Below are 20,389 nucleotides of genomic sequence, written 5' to 3'. Positions count from 1 at the left end.
CCATTTTAGCCGCCATCTTGAATTGCATTAGATCGAAATTGTTCGTGTCGGATCCTTATATTGTAAGGACCTTAAGTTCAAAATTTCAAGTCATTCCGTTAATTGGGAGATGAGATATCGTGTACACAGACGCACATACACACACACACACACACACACACACACACACACACACACACATACATACCAATACCCAAAAACCACTTTTTGGACTCAGGGGACCTTGAAACGTATAGAAATTTAGAAATTGGGGTATCTTAATTTTTTCGGAAAGCAATACTTTCCTTACCTATGGTAATAGGGCAAGGAAAGTAAAAATAGATAGTAGTGTATTGGAATGTAAATTGAAATGTTCAAGAAATTCATATACTTTGTGCATTTTAGGCATAGGCCTACATTAAATTTTCAGAGCCATATTAAATAATTCAAAGCTCAAATCATTCTGTGTACGGTATGCAATTATAAAAATTGCGTTTGGAAATAATAATGCATTATTCAACAATAGAATAAGTCCTCAGTGATCGATTTTGGGGATATTTTTATTGATAAATATATCTAAATTTTTAAATTTATGTATTTTCTAAACTTAAAAAGCATTATAATATTTAAAAATACTTGAAATTTTATGATTAATAATATGAAAAAGGATATCTGAACACAAATTGCAATAATGTATTACATCTCTATATAATTACAAAATAATCGATTCTCTTACTTTTTCATGAATCAATCATGATTTCAATTCAATTACGTACTATAATAATTATTATAGAATAATCATTTCTAAAAGCCGTTTGTTATTATTCAGTAGTTTCAAACTAGCCGCCAAAGCCGAGTTAGTTTAAAATTTTGCCGCAAGATGTCAGAAGCTTAGGAACCGAAAAGCGAAAAGTTGACAGTCGATTCCACATCGACATACTACAACAGCTGTTTCAATTCTTATGTCTTTTAGGTTACCATTACCGTACCAGGAATTCTCCTTCTTTATGTCAGCGCAATTATAGCATAAGTACTGGAAAACTAGAGCAATTGACACAGGTAATTGTAATTCGTTGCAATCTTTATCATAAATTAAGATTTTCGTTGATTATTACTAAGTATATACTTCTTGTTTTCTGTTCCAAACAATTACTTTCAAATTTTAGGTTAGCATGGTCACGTTTATTTAAAACAAAAAATACAATATTGATACAGAAAAATATTTCAAGAATAACTGTAGAATTTGATTTATTTCATTTTTCCCAATACCGTTATCAAGTATGTTTTATTGTTTCAAGAAACATCCAGTTGGAAAACTTTCAAGTTTTAGGTTAGATAAAGTTTCAAAGATTTTAAACGTTCCAGATTTTACAGCTCTTCTGTTTCAATTTATAATTTATTGGGTTTGTTTCAATTTATAATTTATTGGGTCTGTTTCAATTTATAATTCATATAATTTATTAGGTCAGTTACTAAATTAATATAATCACACGTAATAAAATTATTTTGAATAAATGTAGTATGATTTCATTTCTTGACAATCTGGCTCTTGTACAATTTGTCTTAGTGGTATTCTTTAATGCATTAATATTTCTTCTCAACATCAATCTTCCAAACTCTGTGAGGTCTTAATTCTATCATAGCTTCATTGAAAGTGTATGTATTGTAGGAATAGTATTCTGGAGCTTTGTAAATGCCTTCCTTAGATACAAAGCACCTTACATTCTCATCTAGTATGAACACTTTTTCACTAAATCCTTTGACATTTTTCAATGGACCATCTTCCTCTAGCTCAGCGCATATAGGTCCTTCTTTCAGTGCACATATAATATTATCATCTTTCTCTCCAATTTTATCAGAATTATCTACTTCTTCAGTTTTACTGCAAATAATATGCCCTGTTTCTTCTTCCATCGTTTTATCTCCAGTTACACTGCATAATTCTTCTCTATGTTTTGTACTGTTCAATCTAATGAAATTTGTTGAAACATTCTTGAGTCGAATTGGTAATAAACGAGAAATATTGTAAATGGGAAATCTTCATGTTTAAATTATTTATGCAATTTTTATTTTTACTTTCTCCTCCAAGTTAACCTACATAATTGAAATGATTCATATCAATAACTCAAAAGAATTTAGTTTTTGAATCAGTTGACTCACAGCTGTTTCTCAATGTCCAGCATTTATCGTAGGTATTATAGGATTTAGGTATTGAGTCACAAGCTGACATGTGTATAGTGAGGTCCACGTTATAATGGCAGTGTTTGATTAGCAATGGTATTGCTATCCTTGTCTATCATTCAACAAAGCAGAAAGCGCTATCTCTTTCTTGCTTTGCTCTGTTGTCAGATCGCCTTTTAACAATGTAGAATCAATTATCAAGTAACAAAATATTTTATATTAATTATGAAATTATTGAAAAATATAATTTATTGCTCAATAAAATATAATTGATTATTTAAAACGAGAATTAGCAGTTAATATTACATCAATAAATCTGTATCATCTACCGTCTATAGAAGGCATTGACAAGATAGAGGTTCGGCAACGTTTTTCTCCTATCTTTCTCCACTGCCATTATAACGTGAACCTCTCCATAATCATTGGGCTTATGAATCATTCATGATTCATACAGTATTGTAATGAGTTTTCACATTTCCAATTATTAACCCTACAGAGACACACTTTCTTTATCCTAACACAGTAGACACACTGGGGTGTTGAACATCCCAATTTAATTTTGCATGTTTCTTTGAAAAATATAGAGAAGAAAGTACTTAGCACATACTTCATTATTTCTTAATCATTTTTGTTCCAAGTGCATACAGAAATCGAAAGTAAAGCACTGTTTATCAATATTTATACCAATTTTAGAAGTACGTATGTTCCGCCTGAGTGTTGGAGCTCCTAATCTGGTTTGAAGGAATGGCTTGATCATTGCCAATGACAACTTCATAAAAAACTCACGTCTCTTTATTTTATTGTTTTGAACCTCAAGTTGTAGAGAATCATAGCATTTATTCCAATCTGATCCATCATCCCATACCACATTCGTAGTGGTCAATACAAGTAAATCCTTGTAAAAAAGTATTTGATAAAAGTCCTACGTAAAAGACACTCTGGGTTGTTAGACACCCCAAACGAATAACAAGATGAGCTGGTGACCTTGTAGAATGCTATTACTGACTGGAAGTGGTGGAGAGCAGTTGACAATGCTTCAAACCTAATTTAGACTGGGCAAAAATTCCCATCTGTTTGATATTGTCAACTGCAGAGTAGAAGAGTTAAAGGTTTATTCAAATTGGTTGCAGATGATCATGGGAGTAAGCAGCCAAGATAGCACCGGCACATGGCAGACAAAACTGGAGCTGATCTCTCGCAACCTGCAAGAGGTGTTGGGAGAGGATCGAATGACGGCCATCTTGAAAGAGCGCGACCTGAAGATATATTGGGGCACAGCGACCACTGGGAGGCCGCATATCGCCTACTTCGTGCCCATGTCCAAGATCGGTGACTTTCTGAGAGCTGGCTGTGAGGTGAGATTATTAACATAGAGAAGCAATAGCATAAGGGTAACCGTCCACTGGAACCGTATTCAACCGATCCGTTTGGCCGTTGGATCGGACGAATCTGCCGGCCATTAACTCGACCGAATATGGTCGTCCATTGGAACCGTTTATGTCAGTCCAGTTTATTAGTTGGCTGGTTGCCAATTATTTATTTATTTAATATTTATTCATTCATTCATTCACAATGGAGACAACGGGTTTCTCAAAATATGTCTCCTTTACAATAAAAATCTTACAAATTCAAATGAAAAGAAAAGATAAAAAATAAAATATTAATTATTGAATTAACTACTATCATAGCCAACAAAAATTTTTATAAACAATGATTATATTGAGATTTTGATAATTGAATAAACAAATATCCACTAAATTAGCTATAAATTAGGTACAGTAATCTTACCTTCAGATCCTATTTGTTCAGCAATCTTTGTCCACAGATTCTTTTGAACATCACGATGATGATATCTTTTGTCTCGCATATCCCACAATAGAACATGCTCTTGAACCAAACTTATCAACTTTTCATGGTCCATAGTTAAAACTTTATAAAACAGAACAAGTTCAAAAAACAGACCAGACTGTGAAACAATTTTGAGGTTAGGATGATGTTGTCTCAGCTCGACTTCGGCCGGATAGAGCCGGAAAATCCCATTCAATTCGGATCGAAAACTTGATCGGCCGGAGACGGCCGTGCACGGACGTTTGAACCTGTTGCAATGGACGAGCATCTATAGCTTTCTTTGTTGGGGGGTCGTTCGGACGAGTTCGGTAGTTTTCGGCCGATGCTAGTTCGGACGAAAACGGTTCTAGTGGACGGCCCACCTTATGGACTATATAATATAATTGAATGTATTCTGTCTCTAAAATTATAATATGAAGGATATTTCAATCATCAATATCATACACGCTCAAGAAGAACGTATGCACTTTAGCAACATAGGAGACAATTCTTTGAAAAACGTCACTCCTACATGGGAGTCAGTTGCCGATTGATATCAGAGAGAAGGATGGTGCGGATTTCAAAAAAGAATTGAAAAGATATTTAATTTCAATCAGCCCATATTCTAAACAAGACTTTCTCAACTGATTATTGTGAATTATTATTTTATTCTCATCTTGACACTAGCCTGTATTTATATTGTATAAATGCAATGATAAATAAAGAACTATTTGATTTGATTTGTAACTGTTCTTATATCTTCTTCTTGGGGTTGAGTCACTATCACCAAAATTTACATTTTTTTGTAGATCTAGGTGGTAGTGATTGAGCACACTTGTTTCTATCAATCATATTTATATAATTTTAAAAATCCACTCAAAAAAATAATAATTGGGGACTGAACATTTTGTGAAGTGAACTACTACAAGACTTAACCTTTTTGGGACTATGTGTAACCTTATCTAAATTTGGGAGAGGAATAAGAATAAGAATGATTTTTATTCCTTTAGTGCACACAAACAATGCTAGGCCTATCGGAAACGTCAACAATAATACATCTATCTTACAATAATACAACGTATATAATACATTTACAGCACATAAAATATAAATCTACATTGATAGGTAGAGACTACCGAGTACTATTACGTATGGTTTCCAAAAAATGATTCTCTACTGGCAGCTGGAAGAAATCAGAAAGTGAGTAACTTATAGTGGGTACTGTAAGAGAAGGTTTTCAAGGTTTTGTCCGAATACTGTTAAAGGCAAGTTTCTGGCTGAGTCTGGCAGAATATTGAATAGTTTCAAAGATACATGATTAGGACTAGTTGATACGTTATTCAGTATTGTGTAAGGTAGCCTACATCTATTTTTGTTCTATTTCGTGTATTATGGCTGTGGATGTCAACTCTGCATCTATATGATCCTATATCCTTCTTTACTTGAAGTAGGAGTTTGAAAGCTACCATACTGTAAACTGGCATAACTTTTTCTTTTATAAATAATGGCTTGCAATGCTCCAAATTCGTAGCACCTGGTATAATTCTTATTGCCTTTTTCTGTAATAGCAGAAGGTTACCTTATTTTTTCTCTCTATCATTTTGATGATGTATTTATTGTATGAATAAAGAATGAAGTATTTGAATCAATCAATATTAGTGCTGATTCAGGTTAGCTGAAGTTTTCTATTGAATTATTGTCCACTTTTTCATGTGATAAATATGCTATGATCTTGTGTTTTGATAGGTGACAATCCTGTTCGCAGACCTGCATGCCTACCTGGACAACATGAAGGCGCCATGGGAGTTGCTGGCACTCAGAACACAGTACTATGAACACGTGATCAAGGCTATGCTCAGGTCGATCGGTGTGCCGTTGGATAAACTGAAGTTTGTTCGCGGTACCGACTATCAGCTATCCAAGTGAGTCAGATAAAGTATTTGCAAATCAAATTGATAAATATAAATTTATTGTCAAGTAACAAAATGTATTTTTAAACATTTTTAAAATCCAAAAAAGAGTGCTTATAGTGAGGCCAACGTTATAATGGCAGTGGAGAAAGATAGGAAAAAACGTTGCCGATCCTCTGTCTTGTCAATGCCTTCTGTAGACGGTAGCTGATACAGGCTTATTGATGTACCGTAATATTAACGGTTCATTCTCGCTTAAAATAAACAATTCAAAATAAATAATGAATTTTCATAATTAAGTTGTGATATATTGTTAATTAATTATTGATTCCACATTGTTGTTCTGATAAGAGAGCAAAGCGAGAAAGAGATAGCGCTATCCGCTTTGTTGAATGATAGACAAGGATAGCAATACCATTGCTTATCAAACACTGCCATTATAACGTGGAACTCACTATAGTAGGAGGAAGACTACAGAGTAGCTGATTATCTGTTACATATTTTGTCAACTAATAAACTACTACTACTCATTGACTCTACGGCCCTTGAAGAGCCTTGGCCTCCTCCACAAGCCTCTTCCATGCATCTCTGTCCTGTGCTCGCTGCCTCCATCTTCTCACACCCAAGGATTGAAGGTCTGCCTCCACGTCGTCCAACCATCTCTTGCGTGGTCGGCCTCGCTTTCTTTGTCCCCCTGGTTGCTGATACAGAGACATACGTGCTGTACGGGTTTGCGGCATACGTTCCACATGGCCCAACCAACCAATACGTGCCTTCTAATTTCAGTAACAATGCTCGGTTGCCCATACAGATTATAGAGCTCATCATTTTTTCTGAGTCGCCACCTATCAGCCTCTAACACTGGCCCATAAATTCTTCTTAGGATTTTTCTCTCCCATCGATTCAACAGCATCTTATCACAACTTGTCAACACCCATGTTTCACAAGCATACATCACCACTGGTCGCAGAACTGTCCTATAAATTTCAATTTTACTGCTCCAGATCAACAGCCTTGATCTAAGGATTTTCTGTAGGCTGAAGTATGCCCTATTTCCAGCTTTCAATCTCTCTTTGATTTCCATTTGATTTTCATTTTTGTTAGTGATCAGGGATCCAAGATACTTAAAACATTCTACTATTTTAAAACGATGTCCTTCAGTGCGAGCTCTTCAGGTATCCTCTGGTCTCTAGTCATCCTCATGTACACAGTCTCACTTCCATTGACTGCCATACCTGTTTTTTTGACTCTTCCTCCAATTTTCTAAAACTTTCAATCAGATCCTCCTCCCTTCGGGCTAAGATATCTACATCATCTGCATATGCTATGCACTATGCCATTCTAGTAAGCAGTGTACCTCCAGCATTCAAACCTATATTTCTGACTGCTCTTTCCAAGACAAGGTTAAACAGAGTGCCTGACAGAGTATCTCCCTGTCTCAGACCCCTCTCAATGCCGAACTCTCGAGAAACTTGACCAGCGATACTAACTTTGCTTTTGGTTCCTGTCAATGTCATGTTCACAAGGTGCACCAACTTATGTGGAATCTCCAGTATGCAGAGTGTTTCTAGCATATACGTCCTGTCTACACTATCATATGCTTGCTTGTAGTCTATGAATAACTGATGGACAGGAATATTGAATTCATAGCACTTCTGCAGTATTGTTCTGATAGTGAATATATGATCCGTTTGTGCTCTCCCCTGTCTGAAACCACTCTGATATTCTCCAAGAGCATTTTCAGCATAAGGTGCCAACCTCTTTGCTAACACCTTTGCAAAGACCTTGTAAGCTACATTTAACAGAGCAATACCACGGTGATTAGCACATTCCGACTTGGAGCCTTTTTTATGTATTGGGTAAAGGAGTGCCATTTTCCAGTCATCCGGCATTTTCTCTTCCCTCCACACTTTACAGACCAGGGCATGCACCTTTCTCAAAACCAGCTCTCCTCCATGCTTCAACAGTTCAGCTGCAATTTTATCACTGCCTGGTGCTCTGTTGTTCTTCAGCTCCTGCATGGCTTCACTGACTTCTTCAAGCCCCGGTTCCCGGTCTGCAATTGTAATTTGGTCTTCCAAAAATCTGAACCCACCTCTCTTACCGATGGGATTCAACAAATTCTCAAAATATTCTGCCCATCGTTCCAGAACCGCAGCTGGGTCCCCAGCCAGATTTCCATGTTTTTCTCTTATCAGTACTGCTCTAGCTTGGAAACCCTTCTTTTCTTCTCTTACCAAGCTGTACATCTCCCTTATTCTTCTGTTTGTGGCTTGTTCCTGTATCTTATCAATCTTCCTCCTTTCCCAAACTCGTTTCTTCTCTCTACATATGTTTGCTGTCAGAGTCCTGGCTCTTACAAACGCCTCTCTGGTATTCCTGGTCACTCTTTGCAGTGCTCTCTGCCTTGCTTCTCTACATTCTTGGTCAAACCATTCTTCCCTCCGAACAGGTCGCATGTTGCCTAATGTTTCCTCTGCTGCTCTTGTCAAAGCCCCTTTCAATATTTCCCAATCACGCTCCACATCATTGACTCCCTCCGTCTCTCCAGGTGCTAATAGATGCTTTAACTTCTCTTCATATTGCACAGCAATTTCCCTTGTCTTCAATTTATCTGTGTCAAATTTTGTCACTCTTGGGTTTCTTATTGAATGCAGTCGTAAAATAAATTTATTGTCAAGTAACAAAATGTATTTTTAAACATTTTTAAAATCCAAAAAGAGTGCTTATAGTGAGGCCAACGTTATAATGGCAGTGGAGAAAGATAGGAGAAAAACGTTGCCGATCCTCTGTCTTGTCAATGCCTTCTATAGACGGTAGCTGATACAGGCTTATTGATGCAATATTAACGGTTCATTCTCGCTTAAAATAACCAATTCAAAATAAATAATGAATTTTCATAATTAAGTTGTGATATTTTGTTAATAAATTATTGATTCTACATTGTTGTTCTGGCAAGAGAACAAAGCGAGAAAGAGATAGCGCTATCCACTTGGTTCAATGATAGACAAGGATAGCAATACCATTGCTTATCAAACACTGCCATTATAACGTGGAACTCACTATAGTAGGAGGAAGACTACAGAGTAGCTGATTATCTGTTACATATTTTGTCAACTAATATATTATTTATAAATTGCTAAAACCAATCTGGCAACGTTGCGGAGCTAGATAAGGATAGCACTATCTGCTTTGTCGAATGATAGACAAGGGAAGCAACACCAATGTTAATCAAATACTGCCCTTACACCGTGGACCTAAGCTAACTATAGTTCCACTTGGGACCTTGGCAAGTATCACCCCTATTCAATTCAGAGGAGTATTGACAACTTCTCACAACTTCTACAGGACTGTATGGACAAAAACGAACAGCATTCAACAGATGCTATTTTTCGTACATAATCAATGTTTTAATTTTTTCCGCTTCAATTTTTATAATGGCAACATCCAAGGTGCACACTAGAAAAATAAATTTCTAGTTTTGTTTAAAAATGAGTGTGTAACTGTTATTTCAAATCATGCATACCTCTCTGCCCAAATCTGTATAATCGTATTCATATATTTATTATTTTTATGTTCCTTTTATAAGTTTTATAGTTGATCAAGTGAATGAAAATAGTATCTTAAGTCACAAGGACGGGAAGGGGCCTTTTGCAGGCGAGAATGATGTTCTAGTCGAGGCGTTAGCCGAGACTAGAACTCCATTCGAGCACTACAAAAGACATTCACGTCCAAGTAACTTACACTATTTTTTGTCATAATGATCTAGAAAAGAATAATTGAAAAACAGAAAACATTACCTGCATGTGCTGACATTACTACATGCATTCTATAAACATAACCTAGTTTACAAGTTTCGAATTGACAAAAGTTCCACCTAGAGCGCTAAAAGACGGTTTCTTGTACCAGTTTTGCTGTTCCCAATTCGGAACTAGGAACATACTCGACTGTAAAGAAATAGTTATGTGCAACTAGTGCGCAAAGTGTCAGTTTGCTGCACCGAAAGAAACGTTTACGCCCGAGCCGTAGGCGAGGGCGGAATGGTTTCTTGAGTGCAGCAGAGGAACTTGCGCACGTATTCACATTAAGTTTTTCCTACAGTTACCATTCAATATGAAAAGTGGTAATATGGGTAAAATTGCCTGAAATGCATCAAATGTTTTTCTGTGTAATTTTTTTATTGATAAACCTTAATCTTAAAATCCTAAAGTCCTCGTTGTCCTTGGTTATAATATATATGAATAATAATTAGCGCGTTGTGCTTGGTTGCACCTCTGCTCACTATAGCAGCCCAGTCACTGTTACCAACTTCATTTTGATTTGCTGCACTGTTGCTCCATATAACCTACTAAGTATTTTGCGTTGCCATGTTGCAAATCTGGAGTGCAGAAAAATTTTTCCCGCACTAGAGCGGAAAAGTGATTCTTTGCGTTCTGTAATCAGTGCAGCAATGGCCACTTTTCAACGTAACTGTAGGAAAACATATGATTTTATCACAGTATAGTATGTTGTAATGAAATCATATTTGTTCTACAATGAGCTGTTTACCGGCTTGATTCCATGGATGTAAAACAGCTGAAATTGAATGACTATGACAAAAAATGTTTTTTTTTTGTTTTGCAGAGAATACACGTTGGACGTGTACCGACTGAGTTCTGTGATAACAGAGCATGACGCGAAAAAAGCTGGAGCCGAAGTGGTGAAGCAAGTGGAGCATCCACTGCTTTCAGGCCTCTTGTACCCTGGTAAAATAATTCACTTATTCACTCGAATTAATAATCATCTATTCGGAAATTATTTTGTTGAGGTTACCAGTAGATACATCATATCAGTGCCTCTATATCCCAACTCCCTACTAATATTCTATAGCTATAGTGAGGTCCACGTTATAATGGCAGCGAAGAAGATAGCAGAACAACGTTCCTCTGTCTTGTCAATGCCTTCTATAGACGGTAGCTGATACAGGTTTATTGATGTAATATTAACTGTTCATTCTCGTTAAAAATAATCAATCATATTTATTAAGCAAGAATTAATATATTCAATAGTTTCATAACGAATTTTCATAATTAAGATGAAATATTTTGTTGATTAATTATTAATTCTATAATGTTAAAAGACCATTGGTAATAGAGAAAAGCGAGAAAGAGATAGCGATATCCGCTTTGTTAAATGATAGACAAGGATGCAATACCATTGCTAATTAAACACACTGTGTGGACCTGACTATAGGGCATTGTTTATGGTTACGAAACATATCTGAATATAATTTTCAAACCGACGGAAGTCTTAGTTACTGACTCTTTAGTTTAAAAATCTGGTGTGGCGCACTCCCACAACTTTCCTTGCCTTTATTAAATTTATCACCTGACGCTAGTGTTAACGCGCATCTCAAGTCTACTATTCAAGATCCAAGACAGCTGGTGACAAGACAATAACACTGGAGAAACACGAAGTCTGCTATCTCTTCATAGTGAATGATTCAACAGAATCAACAGTTGCCAACAGTTTGCAATTGAAATAACATTTTCTCGAATTTTGAGCTTATTTTAAATTTTAGGTGACAAGGTTACTATACATTAATTGTGGAGATTTACATGCTTAATCTTTTCCACTCGAAATTTTCTGTTTAAATTTCATCTGAAGCATGATAATTGAGAATATAAAATCAAATTTTGCATAGATGGGGCGGAGCTCCTGGAATTTTTACAGATATGAGACTTGTGGCAGTTGATAGAGCTTATCAATGACTATTTTGGGTATAAATTTGATCAAAATCGCTGGAGCCGAGAAAATCGTGAAAAACCCTGTTTTTGACAACATTTTCGCTATTTTAGCTGCCATCTTTTATTGAATTTGATTGAAATTGTTCGTGTCGGATCCTTATAGGGGAAGGACCTTAAGTTCCAAATTTCAAGTCATTCCGTTAATTGGTAGATGAGATATCGTGTACAAGGCCGCACATACACTCATACACACACACACACAACACACACACACACACACACCACAACACACACACACACAACACCACACACACACACACACACACACCAATACCCAAGAACCACTTTTTTGGACTCAGGGGACCTTGAACCTATAGAATATATTAGATAGTTGCTATCCTTGTCTATCGTTCAACAAAGCAGATGGCGCTATCTCTTTCACGCATTGCTATTTTGCCACATCGTTTATCAACAATGTAGAAATTCTACTAATTGACAAAATATTTTAATCTCAATAATGAAAATTTATCATTACATCTTCAAAAAATGTTTTTTCTTGACAAATAAAATATGATTAACTTTTTTCAACAATAATGAACAGTTAAATTCATCAGATGTACCAGTATCAGCTGTTTGGGTGGCAAGGCTGAGATCTGGCAAACCTTTTCCCCTATCTTCCTACACTGCCATTATAACGTGAACTTCACTATAGGTTTATTAATTAACCTGATCCGGTACCAATCTCTTTCTTGGCCATCCTACATATCTTTTTCCAGTAGGCCTATTGTTTTGGACTTGAAAATTGATTATGAAATAATTGAGAAGTATAATTTTTTGCTTAATAAAGAATAATCTATTTTAAACAAGAATGAACAGTTAAGACAATTTTAAAGAAACCTAGAACTTTATGATAGTAAGATTTTGTTCAGTGAATTTGATGTTAAAACTATACAACAGTTATATCTTAGTTGCATAACAAATTACAGTTTTAAATACGAGCATAATTTCCCTCTAGCCGATGACATAAATTATAATCTTAGACCTAATACAATATGAAAATATGAAATATATAACACCAACTCAGCTCTTCTTAGAAGGCAACTTTACTACATTAGCAGTAAATTCATAAATATACTAGAAAGTGAATTTCCACTTAATAATTTCTGAAATAATAAACACAGAAAAAGAGCCATAGAGGCATGGCTAAACTTGAATTATTTCCAATCATTGACTTTTATACAATAATCAACTTCATATTATAAATTATATTTTGGAACACTTCATACGCTAGATTCAAGTTTATATATTACATCCCTGATTAAGCTGATTTACGACTCACACTGGCGCACAAGGAATCTTCCTTTTGCCGGTGTTTTTGCCTCACCTACTGTACTTATGCATGTGATCATAAATTGAATCTTCATTTTAAAACTATTGTTTGTAATGTAAAGGATATCATTTCGTTATTATATCTAATTAAATAATGTATGTATCTTGGTTTAAGTGCAGTAGCATATACTTATATTTATTTTTTTGTAAAGCTTTTTTGTATTTTGTTTTTGGCAAAATTTTGGCAATATTACATCAATAAACCTGTATAAGCTACCGTATATAGAAGGAATTGACAAGACAGAGGATCGGCAACGTTGTTCTGCTATCTTTCATCAGTGCCATCATCACTATAGGATATGGGAGGGATTCTGGAAACACTCTTTAGTATGTGCTTTAACCCTCAATATTATCACAGGATCATCATCTACTTGTGTATAGGCCTACTCTACTCATGATATTATCAACTTTTCCATTTCCATGATTTGTGTAAATGAAAATGTGTTGTGCTTTCAGGACTGCAGGCTCTGGATGAGGAATACCTGAAAGTGGACGCTCAGTTCGGTGGTGTGGACCAGAGAAAGATTTTCACAATGTCGGAAAAGTATCTGCCCCAATTGGGATATGCTAAACGCATTCATCTCATGAATCCCATGGGTGAGTCATTTCATTCATTCATTCATTCATTCATCCATTCAGACACTATACTCCGTGCAAATCTTCTTCAGACTTGGAGGAATTTGCGGCGCAGAGAAATGGAGGGAGATCAGCCAATTGCAGTGATGGATTGAGTCATAGGTGGAAGCGTAGTTGTCAATTTGTCGAATAGAGCCAGTCGAGTCTGTGATTGCAGAGAGGAAACTTCCTAAGTTTAACATGAGCGCTTGAATACTCACTGGAAATTGGAGAACGCTGGCCGGTACACAATGGCAACATAGCCGCCGTTGTATCCCTGCCGCTGTATGCCTTCTCTACTACTCAAGTCCGAACTTAATTTGAAACGAGTATATTAGTTCGGTGGACAGTAGACCTCGCGCAGTTATAAACCACAGCCTACTCTGTCCATACTGTCCATCAGACTAAATTCTGTCGTTCGGCGAGATATCGCTGTGAAAACGACTAATAATGGCTGTATCAAAAATTCAAACATCAATAGCTAATCTCCTCCAAGACATACTGGCAACAGGTCAGCCCGAGTTGAAAGCAGATAAAGGTCGAGAGGAAATACTATGTTACTTTCAGTTTAATAATAGTGCGATTAATAGTGCATTTAATATTGCATAAAAATTGCGTGCAATGACTCATGCAATTAATAGTCCACACAACACCTGATTTTTTACCAAGTTATATTGAGATATTGATTGCTTGCAATGACGCATGCAATTAATAATCCACTCGACAGTAATTTATGATAAATAATTCTATAGTCTAATTTTTTTTGGTAATATTGGCGGTCGAAGGAGACTCCTTCTCCTTTTTATTATCCATAAAATGCAAAATTTCACAAAACCTTATATATACGTCGACGCGAAATTCAAAAAGGAACATACCTGTCAAATTTAATGAAAATCTATTGCCACGTTTCGCCGTAAATGCAGAACATAAATAAAATAAAACATACAAACTTGAAAATACAAAACGGTCGACTTGAATCTTAGACCTCACTTTGCTCAGTCAATCAGCTCACGTATGCATGCATATGTTTGATTTTTGTCCGTCTGTTTGATGCTGTGTGCTGTGCGAACAGACTTTCGCGCCGATAACACGCTCATTCCACTATCATCAGCTGACGCTATGCTTATTGTATATCTGTTTCTGTACAAAATATAGTTATAATAAGAATAGCTTAAGTTGGTGAAAAGTGAAATGCATATGTTCGTTTAACGTAAAGCCAGTTACACACATCGATTTTTGGACATACGATTTTTTCCCGTTCTACCGGATTTGGACGGAAATTCTACAAGATTGAATGGAACTTGACATACACATGATGTGTTCATTAAGTAAACACATCGTAATTATGTTCGCCAAGTTATGTTGAGATATTGATTGCTTGCAATGACGCATGCAATTAATAATCCACTCGACAGTAATTTATGATAAATAATTCTATAGTCTAATTTTTTTTGGTAATATTGGCGGTCGAAGGAGACTCCTTCTCCTTTTTATTATCCATAAAATGCAAAATTTCACAAAACCTTATATATACGTCGACGCGAAATTCAAAAAGGAACATACCTGTCAAATTTAATGAAAATCTATTGCCACGTTTCGCCGTAAATGCAGAACATAAATAAATAAAACATACAAACTTGAAAATACAAAACGGTCGACTTGAATCTTAGACCTCACTTTGCTCAGTCAATCAGCTCACGTATGCATGCATATGTTTCATTTTTGTCCGTCTGTTTGATGCTGTGTGCTGTGCGAACAGACTTTCGCGCCGATAACACGCTCATTCCACTATCATCAGCTGACGCTATGCTTATTGTATATCTGTTTCTGTACAAAATATAGTTATAATAAGAATAGCTTAAGTTGGTGAAAAGTGAAATGCATATGTTCGTTTAACGTAAAGCCAGTTACACACATCGATTTTTGGACATACGATTTTTTCCCGTTCTACCGGATTTGGACGGAAATTCTACAAGATTGAATGGAACTTGACATACACATGATGTGTTCATTAAGTAAACACATCGTAATTATGTTCGCCAAGTTATGTTTTATCTAATAGAAAATTTATAAGGATTACAAAAAACATACATTCAAAAATTGATACGGGTGTGCAGCTATAGTCAGGTCCACGTTATAATGGCAGTGTTTGGTTAGCAATGGTATTGCTATTCTTGTCTATCATTCAGCAAATAAGATAGCGCTATCTCTTTCTCGCTTTGCTCTGTTGCCAGATCGTATTTTAACAATGTAGAATTGATAATTAATCAACAACATATTTCATCTTGATTATGAATTCATTGTGAAATTATTGAAAAATATAATTGATTATTTTAGACAAGAATGAACAATTAATATGACATCATTAAACCTGTATCAGCTACCGTCATTGACAAGACAGAGAGGTTCGGCAACGTTGTTCTCCTATCTTCCTGCTCCACTGCCATTATAACATGGACGTCACTATAGACTAAGTCTGTACATACATTTAAATGTACTTTGTCATTTTTTGTCAGTTTGGAATACTCCTATTTCATTCTAGTCTATTCTGTTGCATTATATTCTGCATTATTTTATTTATTCATTTATTTATTCACGATACAAATGACACTGATATAATAACATTGGTAGATCAAATAATATAGTAGTCCTTGTGCTATTTTTCTCCCAAATTTAGATGATGACACAGCATTAACGATAACTTGGATGTTTTTGTTGCAGTGGCCGGTCTAGCGGGAGGCAAGATGTCTTCCTCGGAAGAGGACAGCAAGATAGATTTGTTGGATAGTCCGGCTGCTGTTAAGAAGAAGCTGAAGAAGGCATTCTGTGAGCCTGGCAACGTGGACGATAACGGGGTACTGGCATTCGCAAAGCATGTTGTCTTCAGTCTCTTCAAGTCTGGCCAGAGTGAGTAACACATAGGCATAGAAACACAATACAATAAATCTGGTGTGGCGCACTCACACAACTTTCCTTGCCGTTATGAAAATTTATCACCTGACGCTAGTGTTCATGCGCATCTCAAGTCTACTATTCAAAGATCCAAGCCAGCTGGTGACTGGGCAATAACGCTGGAGACACACGATGTCTGCTATCTCTTCATAGTGAATGATTTAATAGAATCAACAGTTGCCAACAGTTTGCAATTGAAATAATAACATTTTCTCGAATTTCGAGCTTATTTTGAATTTTAGATGAAAATGTTACTGGACATTAATTGTAGAGATTTTCATGCTTAATCTTTTCCACTTGGATTTTTTTGTTTAAATTATGTTTGAAGCCTGATAATTGAGAATCTAAGATCAAACTTTGCATAGATGGGACTTGCTCCTGGAATTTTTACAGATATGGAACTTGTGGCAGTTGATAGAGCTTTTCAATGACTATTTTAGGTATAAATTTGATCAAAATCGTTGGAGCCGTTTTCGCGAAAAACCCTATTTTTGACAACATTTTTGCCATTTTATCCGCCATCTTGAATTGCATTAGATCGAAATTGTTCGTGTCGGATCCTTATATTGTGAGGACCTTAAGTTCAAAATTTCAAGTCATTCCGTTAATTGGGAGATGAGATATCCTGTACACAGACGCACATACACACACACACACACAACACACACACACACACACACACACACATACACTCACACACATACTGACCAATACCCAAAAACCACTTTTTTGGACTCAGAGGACCTTGAAACGTATAGAAATTTGGGTACCTTAATTTTTTTCGGAAATCAATACTTTCCTTACCTATGGTAGGTAATAGGGCAAGGAAAGTAATTAATATATCAAGTACCATAGAGAAACAATAGCGTTAGTAGATATCCCATGGTATAGGGCGTTTATGTCGCAACTTTTACTGTTATCTCAAGCCGATTACTGTCGTTTGTTGTAGATTTTCACTATTTTGAGCGGGTAAGAGTGTATGAACGGCACAATATGAGAGACTACCAGCGTCATAAAGCTTCACGGGAAAGAACTACGTGGATTATCGGCTTGAGTTGACAGTAAAAGTTGCGACATAAACGCCCTATACCATGGAACTCTATTTATGCTATTGTTTCTCTATGCAAGTATCCTTTCATTTTATCACAACACAACTGTAGTGAGGTCCACGTTATAATGGCAGTGAAGAAAGATAGCAGAACAACGTTGCCAAGTTCACCACAAATTGACTACCTACATTTTGCCACAACTGTTACTCAATTAAATTTCCCATTAAATTTAATCCAATAATAGTTCTCATTTCCTTGATAAAATAATCAATTCCATGCCAAATTAATTCAATTCATTAATAAAATATCTTTTTTCATAATTTGATTCTAACCTTTGCTTTCATAACTGAGATCAGATTTTCATTTTCATACAAAGCTGAGATGGCGGCTAATTTAAAAAGCTTTGATAAACCAATGTGAACTTCAAAACAACAGAAATTAAGTTATTCGGTCGGTATTCTATCCCAATTTCTTTTAAAAATAATAGAAAAATAGAATTTCTCTTTATATTAAGATAATTTTAATGAAAGTAATTCTGAAATAACATTTCTATTGTTCATACCGGTACGAGTAGGTAGGCTAACTGAAGCATGGATGAAGCGAAGTCCAGTTGCCGGTTGCACAAAAGCCAGTTAAATTTTAATCATGATTAATTCCGCGAGAACCTTTCAGAGAAGCCGTCTTATCAAAAAGGCCTTCTCTGATTGGTACTCGTGGAATTAACTACGGTTAAAATTCAACCGGCTTTTGTGCAACCGGGCCTAGGATGTCAAGTTGTCGACTTTTAAAGTGTCATTTCAGGTATTATAATTTGTGTTTCTCATACGGTAATATCTAAAAATTATTTCATTTATTCAAAAATACATTTCAAATCAGTTATACGACTTGTGTACTGAAGTATTTTTGTAGAATGGTAAAAAAATGGCGGCTGAGAATTGCTTGTTTACATCTGTACAGTCACTGACACATGTAAAAATGAAATATTTCTGGCAAATTGACAACATTGCAAAGCTAGAGAGAGATAGCGCTATCTGCTTTGTTGCATGTTAAACAAGAATAGCAACACTATTATCAACCGTACACTGCCATTAAAACGTGGACCTCACTATAGCATAGAAGCACAATAGAATATATCAAGTACCCTTCTATTTCATCACAACACAACTAGTTTGAAACCATCAAGCCATCATGGAACTAAAAGAGGAAGGAACTGCCGGTTTCCATCTGTCATACACTACATGGAAGTCCTTGATTCGTTTGAGATGAGAGACAGGTCGGAGCTGCAGCTGTGAGATGGGATTATAGTGAGGATGCAATGTGCCAATGTGCAATGACTCGAAACTAGGAACACCTCATCACCTGTCCTAATATGAAAATACATTGCACGATGGAGGATATTATTTTAGAAAATCACAAAGTAGTTTCTGCAGCTGATTTTGGAATAGTATTCGACTCTGTGTGCCCCCAGACACGAAAGAAGAAGAAGAAGAAGAAGGAGGAGAATAGGAAAAAGAATGAGGCGGTGAAGAGGGGAGAGGAAGAAGAAGTAGAAGAAGAACTCTTCAAGAGCTATTTTTAAGTATAAATGACACATGAAGTATAGTTAAATCTATAGTGAGGTCCACGTTATAATGGCAGTGCAGAAAGATAGGAGAAAAACGTTGTCGATCCTCTGTCTTGTCAATGCCTTCTATAGACGGTAGCTGATACAGGTTTACTGATGTAATATTAACGGTTCATTCTCGTTTAAAATAATCAATTATAATTTATTGAGCAAGGAATTATATTTTTCAATAATTTCATAATGATTTTTCATAATTAAGATATTTTGTTAATTAATTATTAATATTACATTGTTAAAAGACGATCTGGCAACAGAGCAAAGCGAGAAAGAGATAGCGCTATCCGCTTTGTTAAATGATAGACAAGGATTCCAATACCATTGCTTATCAAGCACTGCCATTATAACGTGGACCATACTGTAGTTATTTTGTGGTAAAATAAAAGGGGACTTGATGTTACTTTCAGTAGCTCCTTAAAATAAAAGTGAGTAATTTTCATTGCATTCTGTTCAATTTTATGGCGATTGAAGATATACTTAATCTATTTTCGATTTAATTTCAGAATTCTAAATCTATCGCGAGAAAATGTTTTTCAATTTTATACTATTTTAATTATTATTAAACCAAAATCCCAATTAAATGCTGTAAATCAGGCGTATTGGCTTCTCATAAAATGAGCGCTGCTATCTAGAGATTGTCAGTTTGGTGTAAGGCTAAGCATTCCTGACCGGCAATTAGGAGGTACCGGGTTCGATTCCCGGGCTGACAAATAATTTTCGTATAGTAGCGCTCATCGAATTTCCATCTAGCTGTTTATCCTGTTGTCAATATTTGCAGTAGCAGAAGTCTTCGGGGTGATTTACAGCATTTAATTGTGATTTTCGTTAAATAATAATTATTTATTCATTAGTTAGCATTTGAACAAATGCAACTTATAATCTATTTCCATCTGTGTTCTACTGTTTCTCAGTGAAAAATAATATATTCTCATTTTGTATTTCCTCAAATGCATTCTATTCAATTTTAGAGCCGATTTCTGAGCTCGGGATTTAGTTATGTTCTGGACTTTAAACAGCTGGAGTCAGAAAATTGACTTTCAAAAACGGGGCATTGTCGCAGTAAATAGCTACAGCAAAATAAATCTTTATTTTCTCATTTCTATAATTGGAAATGTTCCTTGACGAAATGAAACATTCCTA

At 35.6% G+C, this 20,389-nt stretch overlaps 1 protein-coding gene across 1 annotated transcript in view; it reads left to right on the top strand.

Annotated features, from left to right (window-relative positions):
• Positions 1 to 903: 903 nt before the first annotated feature.
• LOC111054573 (tyrosine--tRNA ligase, cytoplasmic) overlaps positions 904 to 20,389 on the top strand; it is a 34,887-nt gene continuing 15,401 nt past the window's right edge. The window contains exons 1-6 of the mRNA XM_022341623.2: positions 904 to 1,038; positions 3,291 to 3,515; positions 5,734 to 5,909; positions 10,521 to 10,642; positions 13,469 to 13,609; positions 16,349 to 16,534. Coding sequence (XP_022197315.1) covers positions 3,291 to 3,515; positions 5,734 to 5,909; positions 10,521 to 10,642; positions 13,469 to 13,609; positions 16,349 to 16,534 — 850 coding nt within the window. The 5' untranslated portion in view covers positions 904 to 1,038. The remainder of the gene's footprint in view (positions 1,039 to 3,290; positions 3,516 to 5,733; positions 5,910 to 10,520; positions 10,643 to 13,468; positions 13,610 to 16,348; positions 16,535 to 20,389) is intronic.

Source organism: Nilaparvata lugens, chromosome 11, assembly GCF_014356525.2.
Source record: "Nilaparvata lugens isolate BPH chromosome 11, ASM1435652v1, whole genome shotgun sequence".
In the NCBI taxonomy this organism is placed as follows: Eukaryota; Metazoa; Arthropoda; class Insecta; order Hemiptera; family Delphacidae; genus Nilaparvata; species Nilaparvata lugens.
Note: the sequence above shows the minus strand (reverse complement) of the source record. Positions and strands in the feature narration are given on the sequence as shown.